General features: G+C 40.2%; 1 protein-coding gene across 13 annotated transcripts in view; it reads right to left on the minus strand.

Annotated features, from left to right (window-relative positions):
• Positions 1–1,281: 1,281 nt before the first annotated feature.
• The window catches only part of LOC131460358 (band 4.1-like protein 1), an 88,398-nt gene continuing 64,513 nt past the window's right edge, over positions 1,282–25,166 (minus strand). The window contains exons 9-25 of one of the 13 annotated variants that reach the window (XM_058630764.1): positions 24,894–25,046; positions 22,887–22,984; positions 22,242–22,417; positions 21,915–22,144; positions 21,490–21,525; positions 20,457–20,501; positions 19,185–19,334; positions 17,151–17,237; positions 15,495–16,892; positions 12,748–12,798; positions 11,196–11,552; positions 10,586–10,714; positions 6,951–7,010; positions 5,808–5,903; positions 5,102–5,182; positions 4,900–5,016; positions 1,282–4,243 (exon numbers count right to left, since the gene is read on the minus strand). In XM_058630764.1, the coding sequence (XP_058486747.1) occupies positions 4,238–4,243; positions 4,900–5,016; positions 5,102–5,182; positions 5,808–5,903; positions 6,951–7,010; positions 10,586–10,714; positions 11,196–11,552; positions 12,748–12,798; positions 15,495–16,892; positions 17,151–17,237; positions 19,185–19,334; positions 20,457–20,501; positions 21,490–21,525; positions 21,915–22,144; positions 22,242–22,417; positions 22,887–22,984; positions 24,894–25,046 (3,270 nt within the window). In that variant the 3' untranslated portion in view covers positions 1,282–4,237. Of the gene's footprint in view, positions 4,244–4,899; positions 5,017–5,101; positions 5,183–5,807; positions 5,904–6,950; positions 7,011–10,585; positions 10,715–11,195; positions 11,556–12,747; positions 12,799–15,494; positions 16,893–17,150; positions 17,238–19,184; positions 19,335–20,456; positions 20,502–21,489; positions 21,526–21,914; positions 22,145–22,241; positions 22,418–22,886; positions 22,985–24,893; positions 25,047–25,166 lie in introns of all 13 variants that reach the window. The other 12 variants (XM_058630763.1, XM_058630765.1, XM_058630767.1 and 9 more) reach the window with 12 other exon arrangements.

Raw genomic sequence — 25,166 nt, forward strand, 5'->3', positions numbered from 1 at the left:
AGAATATTGAATTTTTTTTATATATATATATATATATACATACACACACACATATATATATATATATACACATATATATACACACACACATATATATATACACATATATATATATACACATACTTATATACTATAATAATTTTTCTATAATTCAGCTTAGATCCTCTATGACTGGAAAACACCCACATCTTACTTCAAGTATTTTGATATGCTGAGTGAAATTCAGAAATGCAGAAAATGCTTTAGATGGCAGTAGGAGCACAAAAATACCACCTCATGCAACATGAATGAATTTCACCACAAGATGGCAACATAGCATTGCCCTTTCATAAGTCTGATGTAGTGGAAGAAACCCTCTGTGGCCTGGCATGAATATTTCATGCAGGAAATGTTGCAGCCAACTCATAGGTAACTGTATGACATGAACTCTCACTCCCCAGAATCAGAGACAGTGTTTGAGTCATACTGAGACATTTATTTATGCATGTATGTTTTCCATTTAGATTTGAATGCAAATACAGCAAGTACACACCACCAAGCACTAGGGGGATGTAGAGCAAAAAGGCAGTGGAGAGTTGAATGTTTGGGCTAAACAGTGATGCTCTTCATGAAAAAAAAAAACCTCAAAAAAAATAAAAAAAAGAACGAGAAATAAATTATTATCGGCACTGAGCTGGTTTTCTACGTTAATGGGGGTGAATAAATGTTGTTTTTTTTTGTTTGTTTTTTTATAACCTCACTGTGGACTAACAGTGCAGATTCACAGAGACTACTTTTCCCACAGCACTCAGTGTCACATTCTTTACAAGACACTAACTCACTCTTATAAAATGGCTCCTCCTCACCTTGGACTGACAGGACAGGTCGTTTCTACATCTGCCTCGCGGTGATTAACGGTACTTTCAGCTGGACCACTGATGATAACTGCGTCTCCCACAGCCACGACTCGAACATAAGGCACCCGTTCATGTGACACTTCTATTGCTCTGCTGTCCTTCTGCTTCTACTTATTACTGCCTCGTCCTTTCAACCTACTAACAAATCGGATCCTGTCAGTTTCTATATAGTTTACAGGTTATTTCACACAAGTAGGGGAAGTTATATATAAAGTACAGGTCGTCCATCCTCTTGTTTCTCTTGGGAAAGGAGGCCATTTTAGTTTTCTAACAGTTAACAGTATACGCGCTGCTATCATGGCGAGCTAGTGCCTTCAAAACAGTCCAGTGTCATGTGACCAGTTAGAATCAAATAGAGCAAAATATACATCAGTGTAGGAATCTCTTCTATTTTTTTTTTTTTTTTCCACAGACACATCAACAGCAGGTGGACAGTTTCAAGTCAAAGGGTTTGAGGGGGAATTAAGACAAGGAGGGAGACAAAGCCATGGAAATCCAAGTGTTGGAAAAGCTCCAGCACACACTCTGCTATATTTTGGTTTCACTTTCATGAAAGTTCACAGTTTTCTCCCTTTGGAGGACAGAGGATACGAGAGTAATGGCTGCTTATTGCAAATTCACACAAGCAGTGCAGGTCCACTGCTTTGGTCTAACAGTAGCACAGAGTTAACAATGACAGCAGTACGGCTAGCACGGCTCAGGCTCTGTCAGAGGGATCCTCATGTATGATAAGTGATGCATAGTATTAAAGGTCTTCCAGGATACATGTTGACGGGTCCTGTGGATAGTCGCGTGTGTCACACTCAGAGTCTTTGTCTGTGAGGTGGTGGGGGAGGAGGAAAAGCACAGGCCTCATACTCGCCACTCCTATAAATACAATAACAAACTCATACACCATAATTTAAAAGAGTTAATCCAACAACAACAACAAAAAACACAACAATATAGCAAACCATGTTAATCTTGTGTTTCTGAATGTTTCAGGCATCACAATGGACAGTTTGTTTCACTGCGTACAAGTTATTGGAGCAGGTTCAGGGATGATGGGATGGATTATTGACAGAATCAGTCTTAGAATTCACTGGATCTTTCCTGATATTCACCTTTTTAAACCTGTTTTTACAGTGTGGATGTTGTCTCTCTAGATCAGGGGCGACCAACAATGAATGTTCTTACTTCTGTTGTGATTTTTCTGACGGACCTTCACTACAGAGCAAATGTCTTGTTAAGATGCATAAACAAGTGTTTCTCATCAACTACTGTGCCGGGAGAGATAATGAAATGTGCAACATGAAAATGATAGTTAGAGTATACACAATTGGGTCCAGAAAATTGTGCAAAAGCATTGATTCCATACATAAAATTCTTGAGCATATGGTTGTAATATTGGTGGTACGGCCAGTGGGTGGCAGTAGTGTGTTATCTGACATTACTGATATTCAGATTTAGGGAATTAAAGACTGTTAAAAAAAAGTGACAAGGCTGCCAACAAAGAGGAAAAATATAGACCCATAGTAGTCTACTGTGATGTTTCTTTCTGTCACATTTGGAATGGATGTGTTCCCAGGGAATTTTTTTACAAGGAAAGAAATGTGCTGTGGCACAAAGGAGATTCAAAAACACTGATTATATAAAGCTGTTTGTTTTTGAAAGCCTTAGAATAATTATGTGTACTTAAGGAGGCCGCTGTGTTTCTGCAGCATCTCAAATGAATAAACAACAAGCCACAGTGGTTTGAAGCAAAGACTTAATGACAAACATCATCCTTTCTGGTAGGTGAAGGTAGATTCAGTCACTATTTCTTAAACGCAGGACCTTCAACTCGCCATCAGTGTGAGCCCCCTAAGCTGTTTTCCGCAGAAAATGTCATTGTAACTTGTTACGGTCTGGTCATTTTAAATGAAAATAAATTGATGTTCAATAAATTAAATATTGACACTTTCAGGAAAAAAAATTACAGAACACGATGTAGTAGGCAGGTTTCATGTCTGGCTAAGCAGTTGGAAACCCCTGCTCTAAATAACGTGTTGATAAATGTTAATTACCTTTAAGTATCAGGTCACAAACTTTTATATTGACGACAGCAGGTTCACACGTGAAGACTGAAACATCCAAATACACAACAGTAACAAATCAAATAAAACAAAACCAAAATAAAGAAATCAAGTAAGAAAACAGTAAAACATATCATCACATTATTTAAACTTATCAGATGAAACCTTATTTATATTAAAATTTCTCTACAAATCTTTAAAACAGTTCCCAAAACGTGTCCCCGGCATTTCTTTGTGTTTGTTGACGGTGAAAATGAAAACAGTGGAGGACGGGAGAAAGAGGACAAGGACAGTAGAGATGTTTGTGTGATGAAGACAGGGGTTCCAGCTGTCCACTGAACTGTCCTCACATTCCTCTGCAAAGTCCTTCAACATTGGTTTAGTGTCCACCACTCATTGTCCCAGCATTGTTTTATACATATATATATATATCTCTATATTGTTTTTATCACGTGTTTTTCCTCTGCAGCTGCTCAGTCCCATCACATCACAGCTTGTATGTATTGACTTTTTTCATTCCCTCTGCTATTTTGTTATTGACTCATGCAGATTATAATAATCTGATATTATACATATTTCATAAACAAGCAAACACTGGACATAAATTAGATTCTCTATTGATAAAAATGTAAAAAGCTAATAAGACAGCTGTTGATTATACTGAAGGCGTCACAGCCAAGAGGTGGCAACGACAAGCAAAATGGCTGCCCCCCCCCCCGTCCCCACCATCACCATTCTCTGCTCTTATATACATTTCATATGTGACAGTAGCACAGAGAAGATACAGTATTTGACATTAAAATAGAAAGATTTCTTATTTTTTAGGTAAAGGGTAAGGTACTGGGGGTGTGGGGTGTTCGGATTTAAAATGATCCTGAGGGTTCAAATGACTCGAAATGTTTTTGATTAAATGGTACGCAAGTAAAGTTTCAGACAAATGACTCTAAATAGAGGGGGGGATTTCAAATAGTGACAGCCGTGACTGGGTTTTTCCACTCTCACAGTCTCGCATCACGCTTAGTGGTTACCTCTTCCTGTTCTGTAAGGAGGTGGAGGACTGGGATAGGCCAGGCTGAGCCAGGCTGAGCCAGGCTCGTCCAAGAAGCTGGGTCACAGTTGGTTTGTCTAAAGGGACAAGAGTGGAAGGTCTGCTGACGACTTCATGGAGCTCAGTTAGTTCTTGTGATGGTGTATCCTCAGTGGGGGAGATAGTCCTCTAGGTGGCGACCTACAGGGAGGAGCAGGAGGATCCTTCTCTCCACGTGTCTCCCCGGAAACCGTGACTGATCAGGACTGCAAACGAAACGATGAGTCGGGCAATAAAATAACACAGCATAACTTTTTTTTTTCAATAGCATTATAACTGTTCAATATATGTCTGTTTATAATTAAGTATAATTATTCGGTGTTTATCAAGATTCAACGATCATAGAGACGATTAAAGGCGCAATAGTAAGGGCTGACGTGTTGAGCAGAAAGTAACATCACACGTCTTCTGTTATTACGCCTCAGTTTTGGTCGGAAATGCTGAATATACAGTATGATGCGTTCAAATGGGGTTGTTTTCCATGTTCAAGAGACAAAAACATATTTGAAAAATGTTGATTGAAGTGGCACATTTTCAAATCTCTCCTGACATTTTATGGACCAAAAATCTAATTAATTAATCATAAAACAATCAACAGATTAATATATGATGAAAATGAAAAAAGCCCTACTGACATCAAAATAAGGGAGTAGTAGAATGCATGTATTGTAGAGTGAGACAGAGCAAGAGCTAGTTTTAAATGTACCGCTCCTGCTTCATGCTCGTTCATATTTTCGCGGTAGTTTTACTTCTCATCTCAGTCGTATTGCATCACTTTACTTCCCAAACGAATATGTTAACATGATGCACGAGACAAGACGTCACTCATGAGCGGAACATAAGCACCCTCAGAGTCACATACCTCAGCTTTCTGCTGCACGTCCTCTGTGGGAGACTCCGTTTCCCTGATAACCACTGCTTTTGTCACCAGCATGTCAGGGTGCTGCTGCTTGGCTTCTTGGATCGCCATGGCGAGCGCCTGGAGAAGTGGAGCACACAAGGCTCGTAAACCTCACATATTAGCCTCTACTCCACTGCCTAATGACTCAAAGAACTCCTCTCACCTGATGTTGGTCCACATCATCATCTCCTGTGATGATAATCCTTTTCTCGATTCTGGTCTCTGAGTATCCTCCTTTTACAGTCTGGGGAAAACAAACAGGACAAGGTTTCTGTTTCTGAACATAGGAACATGTTTATCTTTCATGACCTGGATTATTTCACAGAAAAAAACATTTGTTTACTACAACAAATGAAAGTGCTGAATTCCAACTATTCTAGAGTTAATAATTCAGAGCAGAAATATAGAAATGTTGTTTTCACTAGATGTTTTTACCACAGAATGGTTAATGAGTCACCCCATTGCAACAAATCAACAGCATAATAATATGATTTCTAAATGGGAACATAGTTTATAAAATCAACATCACGTTCTACTGAAGAAGAGCTTTCTCAACAAGCGATTGAGACCATTATTAATCCTCAGTAGTTCTTTTTTGCAACCAGCAGGGTCGCCCCCTGGCGGCAACGACATCCATTTTTATATAAACCACAACGTAAAGCATTATGACTGAAGCATTCCATTCTTATCACATTAAATTGTGTGGTAAATAAATACTGTTTTTCAAGTTATTATTTTCCACAAGTCCACAAAAAAAATACAATTATTTACACATGATTCTTTTACTTAGTAAATCATAAGATACAGACATGATACCGTATGACTGTACGGGCTGAATCCAGGCCCCAGTCATTTAGAGTTGAGGTTACCTTAGTAACTTGAGTCGTGGTTGCTGAGGTGACGCTCTCAGTAGTGATGGTCAGTGGGGACACGACGGACTCTCTCTCCTGGGGACTGGCTTTTACCTACAGCCCAAACAATTAGAGAAAGAGCATGAACTGTATTACTGTATTATTATTCCTGTATTACATTACCGTATGCAATTTATCTCAGTCTCTCTCTCTCTCTCTCTCTGCATCATAAGCTCATTTTTATACCCTCTCAACAGGGTGTTTTTTGTACTGGATACTGTTGTGATCCAAACTCAAAGCTTCTTTCTTTCTTCGTGGGTATGTGCGCTATTGACATAGATTTTTAGTTCATTTTAAAAGAAGAGCACAAAACAGGGGTAAAACGCACAAGGAGGAAGATTAAGAATGATTGGAGACTGGTGCTTTTTTTCATTTTTTTAAAGCATTTCCTGGTGGTGAGGAGCTCCTTTTAAAGGTTTATGATATATCCAGAGTTAATTTCAAATGTTTTCCATAATGCACATCAAACACTCTTCATGAAAATCACTGATTTTCTCTTTGGTGCGGGGAGTGAGCAGTTTACAAAGCATCACAAAAAAACTTCAGTTTACAGTCCCAAAACGCTCTAATGGTAAGATAAAGCTTTGAACATACAGTACATAAGTGTGCATAGATTTTATTAGGCGGGCCTTTTAAGTGGCTAAAATTCCTTTTGTCCCCACAGACATTTTGAGATTATGGGTCAGAGTCATACAGTATTTTTAAGACGAAGACCATCATAGATGACACAGCACTGACCATGTGTCAGTATCTCATACAACCACGATTGAACAAAACCTGAACTATCCCTTTAAAACACCTGCAGTTAACAAGGTGGGCTTTGTGTAAAAAAAAATTTTTAGCTACACACGTTTTTCATGTACTCATTCATACATTACATACAAAAAAAAAAAAACCTGACTCATTGTAATGACATCAGATACCAGAATTGGATCAGACTGCAGATAAGTCATTTTTTATTCATTCCAGAGGGAAATCAAGTAAAGGTCAAGGCTTAAGAAAAGACGACCAGTGACAGCACAATGGATGGAGATTCTTATTCTTATTCCACCACCCACACTCACTGTCACACTGATGTGTTCTGCCTATAAAGAGACTTACAGGGGAGCCATTTTCTTTCAGGGCAGCAGGAGCCTCCCGTGGACTGACCACACCACAGGTCTGAGGGAGAGAAAGGAAGATTATTCATCAATATATTATTGATTATTGACTTGTGTGTTGTGAATAATTTATAATAAATAAATACATGTGCAAGATATATCAAATGTCCAGAAGGTCCAACTATCATCTTATAATTGTTCAATTCCCCTTCCAGTCTCACACACACACACACACACACACACACACACACATATTTGTTTTTATATCTTAGTGAGGACACATCATTGATTTAATGCTCCTTAACCTAACCTTAACCATTACAACTAAGAGCCTAACCTTAACCCTAACCTTAACCATCACAACTAAGAGCCTAACCTTAACCCTTACCATAACCCTAACCTTAACCATCACAACTAAGTGCCTAACCTTAACCCTTACCATAACCCTAACCTTAACCATCACAACTAAGTGCCTAACCTTAACCCTTACCATAACCATCACAACTAAGTGCCTAACCTTAACCCTTACCATAACCCTAACCTAAACCCTAACCCTTACACAACAGATTGGTTTCCAATATAAATCTGCCATTACCCATATTCTAGGTTAAATGTTATTTAATATGCAAAGAGTTTGCTGGAGGATACCTCAGAGCTGAAGATGAGGATAAATGGACAATCACTTACAAGCCCATAATGTTATTTTACTGTGTAGTTGTATTGCTTTTGGATGGATCAAAATTCAATAAGGAGAGAATCTTGAACGGAGTGCCATGTCCCCCTCTGCTGGACACACGTGGTCAGTGCTGAAGACCTTTGTCTGTCTGTGTATGACGTCATTCTCCTTTTGTAACTCTCACAAACAGACAGTACAGGATTGTTTTTTTGATGTTTGGCTGTATATGACACACAGCCAGCACTGACTGCAGTGTATGTGGTGTATGTGCCCCCGCATCGAGAATCAGCCTGAGACACAGACGCTATCCCTCCCACCCTGCTGAAAACATGACTGCCAGCAGTCAAGGACACAAACGGCACAAAGGTCCATGGTGAAAAGCAGTGATTTTACACAAAGGCACACAGGATTTGTTGATCCACTGCTGCCTCCATCAGTAAGTCCAAATGTATTATTTTTTTTCTTTTCTGAAATCCTTTGTTTAGATTTCATGAGTGACACAAACTTAGCAAACAAAGCAGAAGTGGACCAGCAGCTCCTGTGTCCCCACAGACTAGAAATGCTGATTTTCTGTTTGGACATAGGTGAGTGAGCAGTTTACAAACTTCTGTTTCGCGTCAGAAAAGGCTGTTGACACAGTAGGCTTTACATGCATTGATTTTTCATGTGTGCAGTCAGAGCTGGCTATGTGTCAGTACCCCCTGCAACCACACTTTAAAAAAGACCCTATCCCTTCTTAACATGGCAGCATATCTTCAACTTAAAATTACATGTACATACATTATGGCTCCAAAAGGAAAATGTGTCCTAATAATTTGACTGTGGATCAAGTAATAATCAGTCCACTTCACTTTATTTCTGAACTTGCATACCTTTCCACACATGCAAGTGGAAATTAAAGCTGGGCTTCATGCAATATTTCAAAACTTTCACCTCACAACAAAGTGTGTAATTATCCATCAACATAAATGTACAAATTAAAATTAAAACCGGCTGACACTGGATACTTACAGTACCAAAAAATGGCACAATATTGCTATATACTGTATTACCTGCTATACTAAAGGAAAAATAAAACATAATTTAATGCCATAAATATGTATTTCTTAAAATCCATGGTACATATTTTACATCAATTTAAAACTTAATTACAAAACTGAAAAATAAAAACGTTTATTTTTCATATTTATTTAATGAATAACGGCCCAACTGCAGTACAATCACAGCCCACTAGGTAGCATCGGCCCACACTTTGGGAATTACTGCCCTAAACAATTATCCCTAACATTAACCATAACCAGTTAATGCCTAACCCTAACCTTAACTTAACTTAACTTAACCACAATTCAAATCTTAGCCACTGCAGAGAACACACACAGACACACACACACACATTAACATCTTTGAAAACTTGACTTAGCACTGATCTGGCACTTCAAAGGCAGCTTCTCCCCACATCATTGATTGAGTTCATCTACACCATTAGCTGAATTGCTATAGAACACCAGCGATGATTGCATTTTAATAAGGCACCTGTGGGACAGCCTGGCTGCACTCAAATCTTTCCCTCCCAAGATGAATGGGATTCACACCTGCTTTCATCAGCCTCATTAACACACTTTCAATACTTAAATCGCTCTATAATGATTAAATTATGCCATCTGTGTCTGGGGGATGTGGCCATCATGTCACTGAAGCCAAAAGAAAAGCCTTTCTCCCTCTGTCTTTCACTGCAAGTCCATGTGCTGAGAGACTGACTGAACATAGCTTTATTTTAGCACTGCACTGATTGCAGCACATAAGCACTTGTATTCAAAGCATATAAAAAGCAGCAGCAGGCTTCCTGCAGTCCACAATTTTAGGCATTATGAACATGAAATGAGAGAGGGCGGAAGTGCCCATTAGAACAATAAACAATATCTTAAGTATGTCCAGGAGAGGTGAAGAAAATAAAAAATAAAATGAAATTGAAATCAACAAAATAGCATGAGGACAAGGCATTACATTATCATTTGTCTGACACCTCTGCAAAATCTAGTCGCAAATGCTTTACATATTTGACCTACTTAGTCCATAACTTGATAGATACTGTTCCCTCCATAACATACATTTAATTTACTAGATGTGTCCATCCTTGTATTGTGGGAAGCAAATATCAAAATACCAAACATCAGCTCACTTATCTCGTGATGAGTGTCATCCTCACCGGCCTGTTCTACCAATACCTTCAGAAAGGAGGGCGCTATCAAACAAGTAAGTACACTATACAGTATGGTCGGTCACAACAAATCCAACCGTGTGCAAATTATTTAATTACATAATGAAGAAGCTTGACATTTTGGGGACAGAAGTGGGATTAATGTGTTGCTCCAAGCAACGAGTGGAAACAAGGGGGAAAAAGCTGTCATGTCCCTGTCGAGAGGCAGCGACAACATCCGCCCACAGCACCCCTCTAACTCTCATGCACAGATCATATATAAACAGACATGATACTGAGTCTGTCATTTGTTTTGGGAAACACTTTTTTATGTAACCTGTTAAACGTCAGTGTAGCCATCAATAAATAAAGCTGTCTGAGGGAAAAATATTGGTCTGGAAAAGGTTACAAAAGGTCGAAACAATTACTCCATTAATCGGGAGAATACTTGATACTCTACACAAACTACTACAAATGATACATCCCACCTTCCCCTGTCTGCTCTATAGACCAGTACACAGCAGAGATAGTGGTAGAGTGGAGAGAGTTGTGGTGTTCTGGTGAGCAAAGTCCTGTGAGATTTCACAAAATCTTACAGACTGGACCTTTAAGTCTATAAAAAGTGATGACGAGTAAACTGTAGCCTACTCAGTGCTTTGCATTCTTTATGTAATGTTAAGTATATTTCTTGTACATGGACGTGGAAAACCACAGTGTGAATTTGCAGCATGTTTAGAATTTGTTATGTAATACAGTTGTTTACCTGTGGTGAGAAACTAACGATGTTGGGATGAACCTCTGATCCATTTGTGTGCGTCTCAGTCTTGGAGTCGGCTCTTTTCAGCATGTGAGCCACAGTGACAGCACTTGGGTCTTTCTTTGCCACGGGAGGCTGTGTGCAACAAAAACAGTACAACATCATCAAACAGCATCAAGCTATTTTTCCTTCCACCGAAAAACCTCGGAGGACCTTGACGTATTGTTTATGCACAGCACAGTTTTCAGACTCAAATTAATACGGTTTAACTTAAAAGGAACAAATGCAGAAATACATTTTTTATTGGAGTGTTGACGTTGATGAAAAAAATGCAAATGACGCCGCAGCGGCAGGGGAATTCAGTGGAACACTGACGCAACAGGCAAATATAAAATGGCTGCAAATTCAAAATGTATGCATCAACAAAGAGAATAAAATATGTGAACAAAATTAAAACATGAACAACAGACAACTCAACGCAAACAATGGGGAAAAAGTCTGATGAAAAAGAACAAAGGTAAAATAAAGAACAGGAAGCAGGTCCAACCAAACGGGGGAATCCAGTGGGTGGTGATGACTATGATGATGATGAAGGGTGACGCATTCATCTGTCTACCTCATAATGCATTCCCGCCTCAGGAAGCTTCTCCTCAATGGGAGACTTGTCCCGTGAACCCATCAGACGGGCGGAGTAGAACCTGGAGGTCTCCTCAAAGTCCTCACGTCCCACCTCGGGCAGTCGCTCCCTCTCCCCGAGCTCCAACATGCCTTTAGGGAAGTCCTCCACACCAGGGTGGAGATCGGTGATGACAGTGAAGTCAACCTCGGCTTCCAGGCTGGACGTGGAGCTGACAGTCATGCTGGAGCACTTCCGCTCGATGCCCAGTTGGGTTTCTCTCATGCAGGCCACGGTGTCTCGCTCCTGCTCTTCTTCTGTGGCTACACTAGGTTGGAGCCTCCTGTCCACAAACTCCTTCTGGGTACAGACACAGGGTCAGAAATCGAACGAGACTCGGGATGGATGGATGGATGGTGTAAATGACATAGAAGGGGATGGAATCGTCATCCTTGTGATCCACAATATAAAAAAGTAGCCACTTAAAAAAGGCTCACTTTAAAAAAAAAAACCTACGTCTACGTCTATGAAGAATATATTTTGCCTCACCATTAGACAGCCTTTTCCACCTGGACACTGAAGTTTGTGTCACTTTGTCAAGTACAAGTTTTTGTTTTTTTTACTTGACTTTGAAATCGACTGTGTGCATTTAAAAAAGTGGCACTAACGAACAAAATGAGGCAGCAACAGATTGGCAGCATTCATGTCCCCATGAGCTAATAACACTAATTTACTCAATGAAAATTTCACAAACGTCACTTTTGAGTCAGCAAGATAAAGTGGAGAAAATAGACGTAGGAGACTTAGGTTTTGTTAAGGTGCAAGCTGCACATGCAACGCTGACTCCAACACTATAATTTTCACCATTTTATCTGACGCCTTCAAATGGAACTGAAGTTTTTAACAAAACACACATGGTGATCCAATGGCAGAGTCGTGAGAGCGCCGTTACTAAGCAACAACTCGTGGTGTTCTCACCTTCCACCACAAAACACTATCCATTACTGTTTCACTATTTTTGAAAAATGTCAACACAAATACTAATCACTAGTCTGAGCTTTCAGAACTCATAATGTCTTAATTATGACGTCAAACCAACCAACCAACTCAACGTCATTGTCCCTGTTGTCACTTCTTAGTTCAAACACAACAAAGTAATAAGTAACCGCTTGATGTATACAACTTTGTTGTAAAGAGACAAAAGCCAAAACAAAAAAAAGTTAGGAACCATTCAATTACAATGAAGTCATTAACGCATCCAATCTATAGTAAAACCACTTATATTAATTGTGGTTTGCTAATTAGGTCTCAGACAGCAACAGCCGAGCATAAGGGACTCTGTTTTCACATTTTCATCATGGTGATGGAAGTTGGAGTTGCCAGTAAAAAGCACCACACTCCACATCTTTTATTGCTTTTGGCTTCTTCTCTATAGACGTGGTGCAGTCAGTTTGGAGGCAAGGAGTTTACGCAGTGAGTGGTGCAGGGAGGAGACAAGAATTGATGGTGTGGAGAGTGGGTAGGTGGGGGGGTTTAAATATAAATGAATAACCTTAAAATCAGCAAACGGCTCTTCATAAATGGCAGGAGTGGAAACAGGCTCCTGCATAGGGAAGCAAAAGGGAGAGCAGAGAGAGCATGTGAAGGTTAGAACTAGCTGTGGTCCAGCACAAAGACAGAAATCCTAGCAGCAGAGCTTGAAGGGAATATGAGATCAGTTTGTTCTGAGCATAAACCATCTCCGTTTTAACTTTAACTGGGATCTTGATAGACTGGTCAGTGGGTGTCCAAATCTGACAGCTCAGATTAGATTATAAATGAGTATTTTACACAGCCTAATCACTGAAACCTGAGTTGAGAAAATCAGCCAGGTACAACTTCAAGATCCATGTCACCTCCCAGTGGATTCTGGCCCAAATTTCAAGCACTACTCTACAGAAAAACGGCAACTAAAAATGCAATTTAAAGGACAGAAAAGAGGTGAGATTACTCCAAAGAAAGAAAAAGACATATCACCAGGTTTTATGTTAGACTAAGCAGAAGCAAACAGTGTTGGGCTCATTACTCAGAAAATGTAATTTATGACTTTCCATTACTCTTTTTAAAAGGTAATTATTACTTGTCACATCCTGCAAAAAAAGTTCCACTACTAGTTCAATCCCTTTATGTTGCACAACACAAACTTGGAAAAAGTGGTATTACTATTCAGAATTCAGTATTCAGAATTTATGTGCACCTTGTCAGGGTTATCGAGAGTGTCACACCAAAAATAATCATCCACAAGAAACTGATTGCTTTTCGCATTCAATATCTAATATCTAAATATGAATGAGAAAATAAGAGTTAAGTAACCCAATTTTTCAGGGTGACAAATCTAATTCACAATTGTGAATCATAAATCGGTGCATACTATCATGTTTATGAATATTTTTTAAGCCAATTCCATAAAATCTAATATTTTTTGAAAAGATAACCCAGTAGTTTGTAAGAGACTTGTTTGATAAAGGCAAGTTCGTTTTACAATTTGTAAATGACAACAAATAAATGCCTCCATGCTGCCTCAAAGTTGACTTTTAGCTGTCAAAGCTGTTCTTTCACTGCACTTGTGTTGGGTTCCATGAACAAATCAAGGGTCAGTTCATTTTTTTTTAATGCTTTTTAAGATTAAAAAGCATTAGTGTGGATGCTTCTGCGGATTATGTACATTGGCATGTTGGTATTAAACTTTATAGATTTATATAAACTGGAGTAATTATGCAGCTGAAAATAGTCAAAATGTAGACTGTTCGGCAACAATGAATATTAATCGGATATCCGATTCAAATTAGTAGGTGGCAAATGACACGAAAAAAAGTTATGATGAGTTATTTTTTGAGTCACTATAATATTTCACACCGTGTGTTTAAGTGTAAAGTAATGTTATTGATTAAACACAGTATGAGTAATGCATTAGTGCCCAACACTGGAAGCAGAACAATAGAACCATGCAGTGTGTATGATGAGCAGGTTTTCAGCAAAGCAGCAGTCACACCTGAGAATGTGTTGCAATGTTATTATGCACCTTGGACTTCAACAAGCACACATTTACATGTTGATAGATAATGTTTTTAAATGTCCAATAAAAAAGATGCATGTCAGAGCCTGCCAGAATAACTGGGTGAGGATGGGGGGGGGAGGGTGCCACATGTTTTGGTGGAGCCACCTAATATTTTCCCACACTCCCCAAGTTCAATCCGATCTTAATGTGATTGTCACTCGCTTGCGAGGCACATTTGCACAGTGAGAGCCACACAACACCTCTTCTCATGGCTGTTTAATTCAATGTATGCACAAGCTCGACTCAGATGAGAAGGTGGGGAATGATGAAAGCTGTCACGTCAATTCACTTGAAATGGCTTTTCATTCCAGTGCCAAAATGCATGCAAGCCCCTAATGATACCAACAGTGAAATGAAAGCAGCAAATCTGACTGTCAGGCACTGAGCTGTGGCGTCTGGCTGCTCATCGCCTGATGCGGGTTTCACAGTTGGAGGAAACGGCGTGTTTGCAACACCACTTGCTTTTTTTTTTATCCTGGTGAGATTTGGGAGAATTATGCATTCGATTTATGATGCATCATCACCAATCTGAAGAATCAAGTGACATTTGGAGAATTCTGTTCACAGTAAATCAGTTTGATGTAGATTTATCAATCATTTTTGTGTGCAAACCAATTCCATACTCCATTTATCTCTAATTTTGGGAGATAATAGCTATCTGTAATGGATGGAGGTACATTCCACAATGTCTTCCTCAGATGAGTGATTTAATTTGTAACATTAGCATGCATTGAGTCGTTTGTTTCCTATTTCCAGTTTGAAAATGACATGGAGACTTGCAAAACTCATCGGAGCGATGCTGATACGTGAGCCTCTCTTTCCTTGCCACACTGATGGAGATCAACGTGAGCTGGAAGGATATTTGTGAAGGCGAGGACAAACCAGGGAACACGATAACTGGTACTTTTTTTTTTTTTTGATAACTTTCACAGCCAGTGTTGAGATGCACAGATTTGCCAGACAGTGAGGTGCACGTTAAGGCCAATAAGAGGGTAGATATTTGGTGCCATAAGGGGGACATGTCCAACAAGACAGAGCAAAATGTACTGCTCCACCTGCTCTTCACACAGGCACGAACAGGTAAGATGGATGAGTGTTTCAAGTCACTGAAAACGTTGAAAAAAGAAAAATGGCGTGCGAGTCTGAAGCTCATGCGATGCTTTACTTCCAATGACTGATTATCAGATGCCAAGCAGAGTTACCGAGTGTCTCTTCTTGGCTGCGTCCAGGCTCGGTTCCCTGCCGATATTGCGACTGTTCCGCAGTATTAGCCCGGACTCCCTGGCCTTCTGTGTCTTAACGGGTGGCGCTGGGGGAGCCATTTTGTGAAGCGCTGAAATCTTTGAGCTGAATGAGTGACTCTCTGTAGTTCCTCTACCAGACTGATAGTTATCATCAGCTTGCTCTGTTTTAGCAAAGCCCTCCACATCTGCTGCAAATGCCGAATGGAAGGTGGAGACGTCAGTCCAGTTGAGGTCTGAGGATCCTTCCGGAGAGCCGACCGACCAGCGGTATTCTCTTCTGATGGCCCGAGAGGGCTCCTCCTGTCCTGTCCTGTCCCTCTCATCCTTACATGCTATGCTCTTTGACCTCTCTGGCTTTAAAGGAACAATCCTGGTGATTTCAGACTGGTAGCTGCTGCCTGACAGTCGGTGGAGAGACGTCCTCTGACCTCTCTCCCCCAAGAAACCTTCTATATCCTCAGAGCCAGAACTACTGATCTTCCTCTCGTGTGTCCTGACCTGTCTCAGCTTTACCTCAGCAAGCTCTTTATTGTCAATAAGGCCCTTTCCTCGGATTTTCAACACACATTCTCCTTTAACACCCATTAATGAACTATCGTGTTCGATCTTTCCAGGTCCGTTCACCGACCCTAAATTAATATCTGTGGTTTCAACCTCGCTCACTATTTTTCTCTTTACCTGATCGGTGCTCTCTCCACTTTCTACTACTGAGAATTCCTCCTGTTTAGTGTCTTCAGAGACCTTGACCAAATTACTCTTTTCTGATGCCTCATCATCTTTCTCCATCACCATGGAGGATTCACAATGATTTTTTGTTTGAGAATTTATTTTTGGGCTAACGTCTGAGTCTGACTCTTCATTTTCGTCTCCGGAAGAATCACTGCCTGCTTTCCTGTAGATGAGCTCTGCAGGCATTCCTAGGTTTAAGCTCTGGGGTCTCCTCTTTTTCCTTTGTTTAGACCCTGCATGGTCCTTTGTCTGGCGTGAGCCCAGGGCCGCCGCGCTGTTCGCCTCGGGGTCTGAGGCGTGGGATGGTTTACTTTGAGATTTGTCTTGAAACGAGTCTGCATTCTCAGATAACTGAATCACAAAACGGCCTTTGTTGGTCGGCCAAGATTCAGAGCACTCATCTGCCTCACTGGATGGTTTTGTTTCACCAATATGGCTTTTCATTCCTTTTCTGTCATTCCCTGTCACCTCTTTATGTATCATCATGGTAACATTGATCTCTTTTTCCAGCTCCTTTTTCTCCCACAAGGAATCAGATGCAAGAGATTTGTTTCTTTCTTCTGCCTTCCACTTTTGGTCTGGTTGATAAGTTTCTTGTTTTTCAATCAATACCCACTCCTCAGAGCCCTACATGTTGGTATAGATTAAACACAGTTAGACATGCCAAGCTGCTGCAGATAATGACATCTACACAATCATTTGAATAATACACAGTGGCCTTTTGATAAGCATGCATTTGCTTTAAGGAACTACTTGCACAATATGCCATCATTTGTTTTTTGTAGAAAATAGACATATGAATATCGGGAGTGAATTTCACCAAACCACAAATGCTAAAAATAAAAAAAATGCATCTTGAAAGAGGAAGAGTGAGAGATTTGCAACCTCAGGTGATGTCACCATAGTCTTCTGGACGTAACCCTCAACAGACAGGCTGTTTACAGGTTCCTTTCCAGCTGCTCGGCCCACAGACTGGCCGACACGAGACAGAGGAGAGAGTTTAAGAGAGAGGGAAGAACAGCTGTTAGAGCTCACACTGGAAATGAGGGAGTAAATTAGTAAGAGCATGCAGCATGGAGAAAATGGGAAAGGCAGGAAAAGAGTCGGTGCTGACAAGAATGAACAGTTATTCATGTTCCATGGTTCCCATCCCCGGCCTTTGACCCTGAACTAGCTTTACAAATTGTACAGAGCCGTAAAGCTGTCCATATCACTAAAACCACAATAGACGGGGCACCAACTGTTTTGGTCTGTGTCATCATTTTTAACAGGGAAAAGCCTCATACTAATACGGACATACTTCATTCAATAAATCAATTCTACAACCGGAGCTCAACAGAACAGTCCATGGGAACATACGGCCTCTCTGGGATAAAACACAACAGACTTAATTTAACACAATGAGGGCATGACATGATCATCCTAGACAACAGGTGAGACACTGGTTCTCGACACAAGACACAAAATATTCTGTCTGGAGATCTCATGAATGTGTATCCTCAACATCCTACTTATCAAAATGTGATGAAAGGTCGAGAGCATTTGTGATAAACTGTGTCACTGGTGCTGCCATAAAGGAATTGAGAAAAAAAAGGTAATTTCTCAAGTACCTCACACCGTTCAAATCATAAAAAGTAAAACATCTTGAAACTAATCTCATCAAGATGTTTCCTTCTGTGCTACTTGTCAGTCAGTCTTAAGTAGTACCGCACATCTTTAAGTACTGCTGAGATCCTGTCAGAATGAGTCTGCTGCACCAGAGACAGGCACAGACAGAGCACTTCATTATACACACATCTTAAAATAAACTGCAGGTTTTTATGTTTGTTCCTCTGTGGGTAGGATTATGTTTGCATGGGAAAACTGCTTTCATCGCAAACAATTTAATAACCATACTAATGTGCTTTTGACATTTACTACACTCATGCCAGTACAATTATTCTCCAAGCCTGACATATTTAAGTATATGATTACTGAATAACAAAAACTGATAAAGTAAGTGTCTCTATGATATATATGCAAGAAGCAAATACCTACTACTTCTACACTAATAAACAGGAAGCAGAAACTGATAATGTCAGAATGTCAGTGACGTTGGAAAAATGTCGAAAGTGAATAGTCATCACAATTGATATTGCAATGATTAACTATTGCGTCGATTTTAGCCCTATATCCCTGAGCTTCTCAATGATTTTAGTCCCATCCGAATGTGCCATGTCAATAATCATTACCAGGCGATGTCCATAAAGATTACTGCGGCTTTTACAAGTAGCTTCCTGCAGATTTTCAAGCATGGACTGAAGTATAAAGTGTGTTTTTTCACTTGTGATATCAAGACAACAGCAGGTGACAATGTGCGTAAATCGAGTGCCACCCATTCAGGGATCACCGTGTTCGCTGACCCCTTGCCCTCCCGCGTCGGGGCCCTTGTTGGCACCCTGGGTTACTGGGTAGGATGACAGAACATGTGCCTTGCTGGGGGGGAACCAGGAGCGCACAGCGCACACAGCTGTGGTAGTTTTACTGAGATTTCTTATATATTCTCTATATTACAGATGTTCTGTGGTAAAATTACATAACTCCCCCTCCCCATGTAAAACAAATCCTGCTGGCAGAACAGATATTCAGATTTCTGTGTGAATGGAAACACAAATGACAAATTTTACACAGTTTGAATAAGATTGGCAACAGCTTGTGTGACAAAACATACAAAAAGATTGCCTTTAGTAAGGCAGGGGGGAAAAAAATAACTCCACATAACAGCATCCAGCTGGGGGGACGTCAATGTCATTTCATGGAATGTTAAGCATCAGAGGTTTCTCGATTTGAGATATTGACCCGAGTGGACCTTGAAGCCCATAGACACTGTAATCCCCCCCCCACCTAAACCCCCACCCTCCACACTAAGCCCCAACTCACAGCCTTCTTCTCTGGCGTGCTGGTCGGCGAGGTTGCGGACAGACGCTTCTCACGGTTCATCAGCTTACTGTTGGGTTCCCTCAGCGCTCTCTTCAGCTCATTGATGCTTGCCTGGTGCTTCAGCAACACGTCCTGTGACTTGTCCAGGAACTGGAGGAGGAGAAGAAGAGAGAAAAAAATGAGGGGAAAGAGAAAGGCAGGTGCAATAGAAGGACTTTTTCATCAGCACGTTACACACTATCATGACAAATGCACAGGCAAAAACACACGTGACATACACTAATACTGCAGATACACACACGAAGGTGTTGTGTGAATTGCTAAAGAACAACAAAGGGATTTAAACACAGAATGTGCACAAAATGAGTTTTGTTGTTTTTTTGTATGATGAACATCAGTGGTGGGAAGTTACTACAATACATAAATTAAGTAAAATACAGTGCACTTTGTACAACTTTGAGGTATTTTACTTGTTTATACTCTCACCCACCCAAATTAAATCAAAATATCTGACCATGTTGCAGAATGAATGTTGGAGGACGTACTGTATGTAATCTTCAGTGAGCATCAAAACTCAAAAGATGTTAGTTTGTCCATTGTGGGCTACTATAAAAACAAAATGGGAGCCTCCATCGAGTTGACCTGGCTCCTGTATTGAATATAACAGGCTTATTCTGGAGTAATGAAAAACAATAATTCATACAATCAGGTGATACAAGAAAATTGAGCATAATTATGTTATCTTTCAATTTCACCGGACATTTCAATAATAATAAAAAACATTATAAAACATGTCACATTGCTAAACCTTAAACCGTTGTTCAAGTGGATTAAAAAGTGGCACTAGTTATTAGTCAATATTGTTCAATTAGAACAATAGCTGAATTAAAGCACTTGTCCTTGCGATAACAAGTTGCGATCATACTTCACTGAATAAACTACTTTTTTTATTATTCTTTTATTTACTTTTACCTTGTACTATACTTTTATCTTGGTAACTGAATGTTTTGAGTACTTGTTCCACCACTGGCCAAAGAAGCATATAAGGACATGCACTAATACTTTACAAACACTTAATGAAGGAGAAGTGCTCTTTTCTACAACATGGAGGTATTTCTCTGGACACCTTCAAATCCTTTAAGTATCCTGTGCTCATGTCTGCCAGAAATATCCATTTATCCAAAGCAAGCAAATCTTAATCCCGAAAAGTCTCAGAAGAGTCGAGGTGCAGAGGAACAGAAATAAACAAGAGCTAAAGACAGGCACCTGTACCTCCTGTTTGTGCCGAGGTGTGGCCTCCTGGTCCAACTGAGAAACCTGAGTTGGGGGCAGGAGTAATGGGCAAGCACAAGAGGAGTCAGGTGACAAGTGCAGGGTTAGAGAGTGCAGGAGCAAGTTCAGGTGCAGAGACAGGACAGTAAAAGGCTTGTCAGTAAGGGATGGATGCAGGCAGGCAGACAGGCAGGCAGACAGACAAACAGACTGCAAGGCTTTATTAGGCCATTTTATACCATGCCATGAAAACTGTGGAAACCATTTGAATAAATCCCAGTAGTCATTTTGAACAAATCAAGTTTACCATTTTTAAAGCTTTGTAAGCACAGACCATATACTGTATAAGAAAAGTTTGAATGGAAATGTATGGGAAAATTAGCTTCTACTTCTCACTTGATTTATGACGTCAATTAACATTTCCCTGTGGAGTTAATGGCATCAGTCACCAGTTTCAGGTCATCTTCAATAGATAAATATGTCAATTTTGTAAATTAGGTTCCCATTTAGAGGTAAATAGATGACAGAGCGCAGCACATAATATGCGCTGTGTCTACTCTTATTATAGAGTAGACACCAGTGTGATTGACAGCTGGTATTGCACAACAGGTTCTTGGTGGCAGGTGATGCTCATGACATGGCGCCAGTCAAATTGCAAATCTCAAGCCTTCAAAAAGGGAGATACATTTGCCACTGGAAGACTGTCTATTTTTAAATACAGTCAAGTTTGTAAAACGAATTCTCCAGTTCAACAGTGTCCCCACTGGACCAATCGCTGTCAGCCAAATGTTTGCTGGGATGATTAAATATGACAAATAAGTCCAGATACAACCATCACAGTATCACTTGTTTATGTGGTGCAATGCAGCACAGTTTTTTTTATGATAACTGAGTTGACAGCCACAGTAAACAAGACAGAGGAGGACAGGCAGAGAGGCAGAGAGAAAGAGAGAGAGAGAGAGAGAGAGAGAGAGAGAGAGAGAGGAGCTGCTAGACAGAGAGACTGACAGACAAACAGACAGAGACCAAATACCTCCTGTTTATTGTCAACTGGTGACCCAGCCTCCTCCTTATTGCCAGCAAGAGTTAAAAATAAAAAAAAGGGGGGAAAGCATGTTAGCAACCGAAGGCTTAGCTGGAGTTTGTATTTTGCAGCAGAATGAGAAAGGGTTAAAAATTGTATAGCAGTTAGCAGAATTTATGAGCAGTGCTGTATAAGCATATAAGCCTGAGTGAATAAGAGTGAAAGTAGAAGAGTTAGTAAATGCTAAATCTACCAAAGCCTCCCCAGTGTTATGCTCCCATTGGATAAGCTTCAGTTGGTCTAAGAAGCTTTTGCACAGAACCTGCACACTGCAGTTACTGCAGTTTGAGTTTTTCCTGAGTCTTCAGGATGACTTTATATGTAAACCTGTAAAATATGCAAAAAGTCACAGTTCCTCAGGAAATCTTTATTACCCTGATCTCCTTCTTTCGGCTTGGGCTAACGTTGCCATCTGCGTCTTTGTCCTGTTCTGATTCCTGACCGTCATCTTGGTCCTTGTCCTCCTCATCCTGCTCCAGACTGGGCTCTAGCTCGGTCTCCTGCTCATCCACAGATGGGCTGTGGAGGCAACGGTGTTCACTGACACTGCGGTGGGACAAGTCATCATGGTTCTCACACATGGCAGAGACTGGCCGTGAAAACTCTGCAAGTAAGTGAGAGACAAATTATCAGAGAGATGAGCAAAATCATAGTTTGACATTTTGTTTAAAAACAGGAATTGCTTTTCTCAAAGCTCTCACCTCCGTCCAAGCTCCTGGACAGCAGGTACCTCTTACTGGTGGAGCGCTCAAAGTGTGGCGCAGGCCGGTCTATAAGTGCACTGGCCTGTCTGGTTTGAGCCTGTGTCCTTCCACTGTATCGGAACTTTGAACCCATTACCAAGAAACCCTTAGGTGGAGGCTCTGGAGATACCAACCTGTGGAAAATGGTGAACACTCTTGATCACATACTGTATCGCGCTGTTAAAATGTGGTCTGGAATAGCTATGTTAATCATTAATTCCAGTCTAAATACCATGTGAAATATGTTCAGCACTGACTGTGGTGTTTGTGGTTGGTTCTCAGGGGTGCACTAAGTACAGTTAGTGCTGACTATGTGTCAGTATCTTATTCATTCACACTTAAAAAATCTATCTCTCTTAAAGACTCTCTTGCATAATGAGTGTCATTGTATTTAGTCCTTGTTTTTGTGCAAATGTTTATCTTGTACACCCTGAACACACTGGTGAAAGCTGAGGTTGTCATCAAACTAACATGAGCTGCAGAGAAACTACTGCAAAGTTTGGGTGAACTTGATGAAGCTTTACGCATGAACATGTTTCGTTAGCCTAGACACCCATTGAACAAGGGTCTTCAGCCAGGAGTGTACAGTAGATCGATTCTTACCGAAAGAACGTGTGATGCTCAATGCAGACCTTCCACAGCCTCTTGGCAGCTCTATGGTGGGGAAGCTTAAAACCAATTGTACTTTCAAACTGCTCGTACTAGAGGGACAAGAGAACAGGAAGACAGAGAGAGATGTGGTGTTTACTCTGTTGTGCTGAAGGCCACCTACAGGGCACTAAAAGTTTAGGGGAACTTAATACAGTCATAAAAATTGCAGGAGATTTACTCCATCTCACACCTGCACAGACACCGAACCCAGTCGATAATACAACTTGGTTCTACTTCTGATTCACTATGTATGTCAATACAAACAGAAACACATTATGAGCATTACAGCATGAGTTTTGCTGACTGGACAAACAAAGCGGACAAAGGCTGTATTAGTATTCGCCAGTCAGACACTGGGATCAGTTGGAAAACTGTTTCATGGCTCTATATTTACACTCTTTATCCATCTATTCTGACCGCAGCTGCAGCAGCTCTGGTAAAAGGACTCTTTATTTGGCTCGATCACTGGCTCACTGTGCAGCTCTGTCACTTGACTGGGTCTGTCTGGCCAAGACAGCCTGTCGCATTGAGGCTCAGCATGGAGTATAAGCTGCAGCACGGCACAGGGCAATGAGGAAAGCCAAAACAGATAGCTCCTGACTGCTCCTGAGGAGCAAGGCTGAGGGAAATGGACACAGGGTTTATAATCTTTTTTTTTCCTGCATAAATGACCACATGACCACATTTCTCTTGTGGCTTTTAAGAGGAGCATTGACTATTGTTTTAGGTTTATTCAAATACTATATGATGTCATGGCTTACAGGTCCAGTGTGTAACATATAAGAGGGTTTATTGGCAGAAATGTAATCGACGGCCCATAAGTATTAGTATAAGTGTATAATCCCTTCGAAATCAAAATTGATTATTATAGCCTTAGAATAAGCCTTTTATATGTACTTTATTAATGCTTTAGATTTAGGGTTATCCACCATCTTGTGCAGAGGAGTCTCCTGTTTGTTACAATATGCAGTGTCACAATCAGATATAAGTAATTGATACATGCTGTAACTTTAAAGGAATTGTTTGCTTATTTACTTTGCTGATGGGATTTAGATGACTGATACAAGGAGATGGTTTGGTTAGCTTAGCGTGTAACAAGTAGCTTTGCTTGTGCTACTGTATGTGCAGCAGAAGTTGAGAAATGTTAAATCTCAATCACATCACATGTGTTTAAGCTCAGATGTAAATACAGTCCAAACATCTCAAACAACACCTATCACCATGCCGTTAGTGTTTTTGTTGTACAGAGAAAGAATAAAGCGATGACAATACGGTTATTGTCATCACTTTAGCAACATTAGCAACTGTTCTGCTAATTTCAAAATGCTACCTCCAGCACAATTTTAGCTCATTTCTAGCAGCTTAGCTTAGACTAAGTAACCTAAATTAATAGGGCACTGACTACAGCTTTATTTTACCATATGGAAATGATATGTTCTTGTCTAATTCTAAACAACAAAAACACTTAAAGGCGATACCAGTGAAATATTGAGACCAAAATAATCTCACTTATAGTTAACACTCATGTCGTTGAAATAGCATACTCACAGTTGGTGCCACAGGCTTTCTATTATGAGTTTGTAATCTTCAAGCCTAGATAAGCAAGATCAGTGTTTCCCCAACTTTTTATACTCTGACCCTCTTTTTAAAGATGACAAACCGTTGTGACCCAATTCACAATATAAATAGTGTTGTAAGCCATTTTTGGGAAATGACATAACGTCTGTGGATATTTTTACTGCCATTTCAACACCTACACCTACCACCTTGTTTTGAACAGCAGAGGTGTAGCCTGCAGATATAAATATTGAGTAAAAGGCTGAGAAAATACAGGTCATTTATTTGATGACATAAGTAAAATTGGTGTTGTCCATCCCCCTAACCCTATAATCAAATGTAAATAAATGTTAAATTAAATGTATTTCGAGTGTCCCTTTCACTACCCAACACTATACTCACCTCTCCAGGTCGTATCTTGATGTAAAAGTTGCTCCTCTTATAAGAGATCTTCAGGATCTTTGGCCAGGCAAAGCGGTTGATTCTCAGCCTATCTCGGTAAATCAGCAGACCGTTGGCACAAACACCCAGCATAATTTCAATCCCTTCAGAATCCTGCAGGAAAAGACAGGCACACATTACTCATAAACTGCACTTAACGCATTCCTGAAACTAGGAAAAAAGATTCAGTTAAATCTTTTTTTCTTTATTTCGTTTGCCAATATTTGTTTGCCA

The sequence above is a fragment of the Solea solea genome, chromosome 6 (assembly GCF_958295425.1).
Source record: "Solea solea chromosome 6, fSolSol10.1, whole genome shotgun sequence".
Lineage (NCBI taxonomy): Eukaryota > Metazoa > Chordata > Actinopteri > Pleuronectiformes > Soleidae > Solea > Solea solea.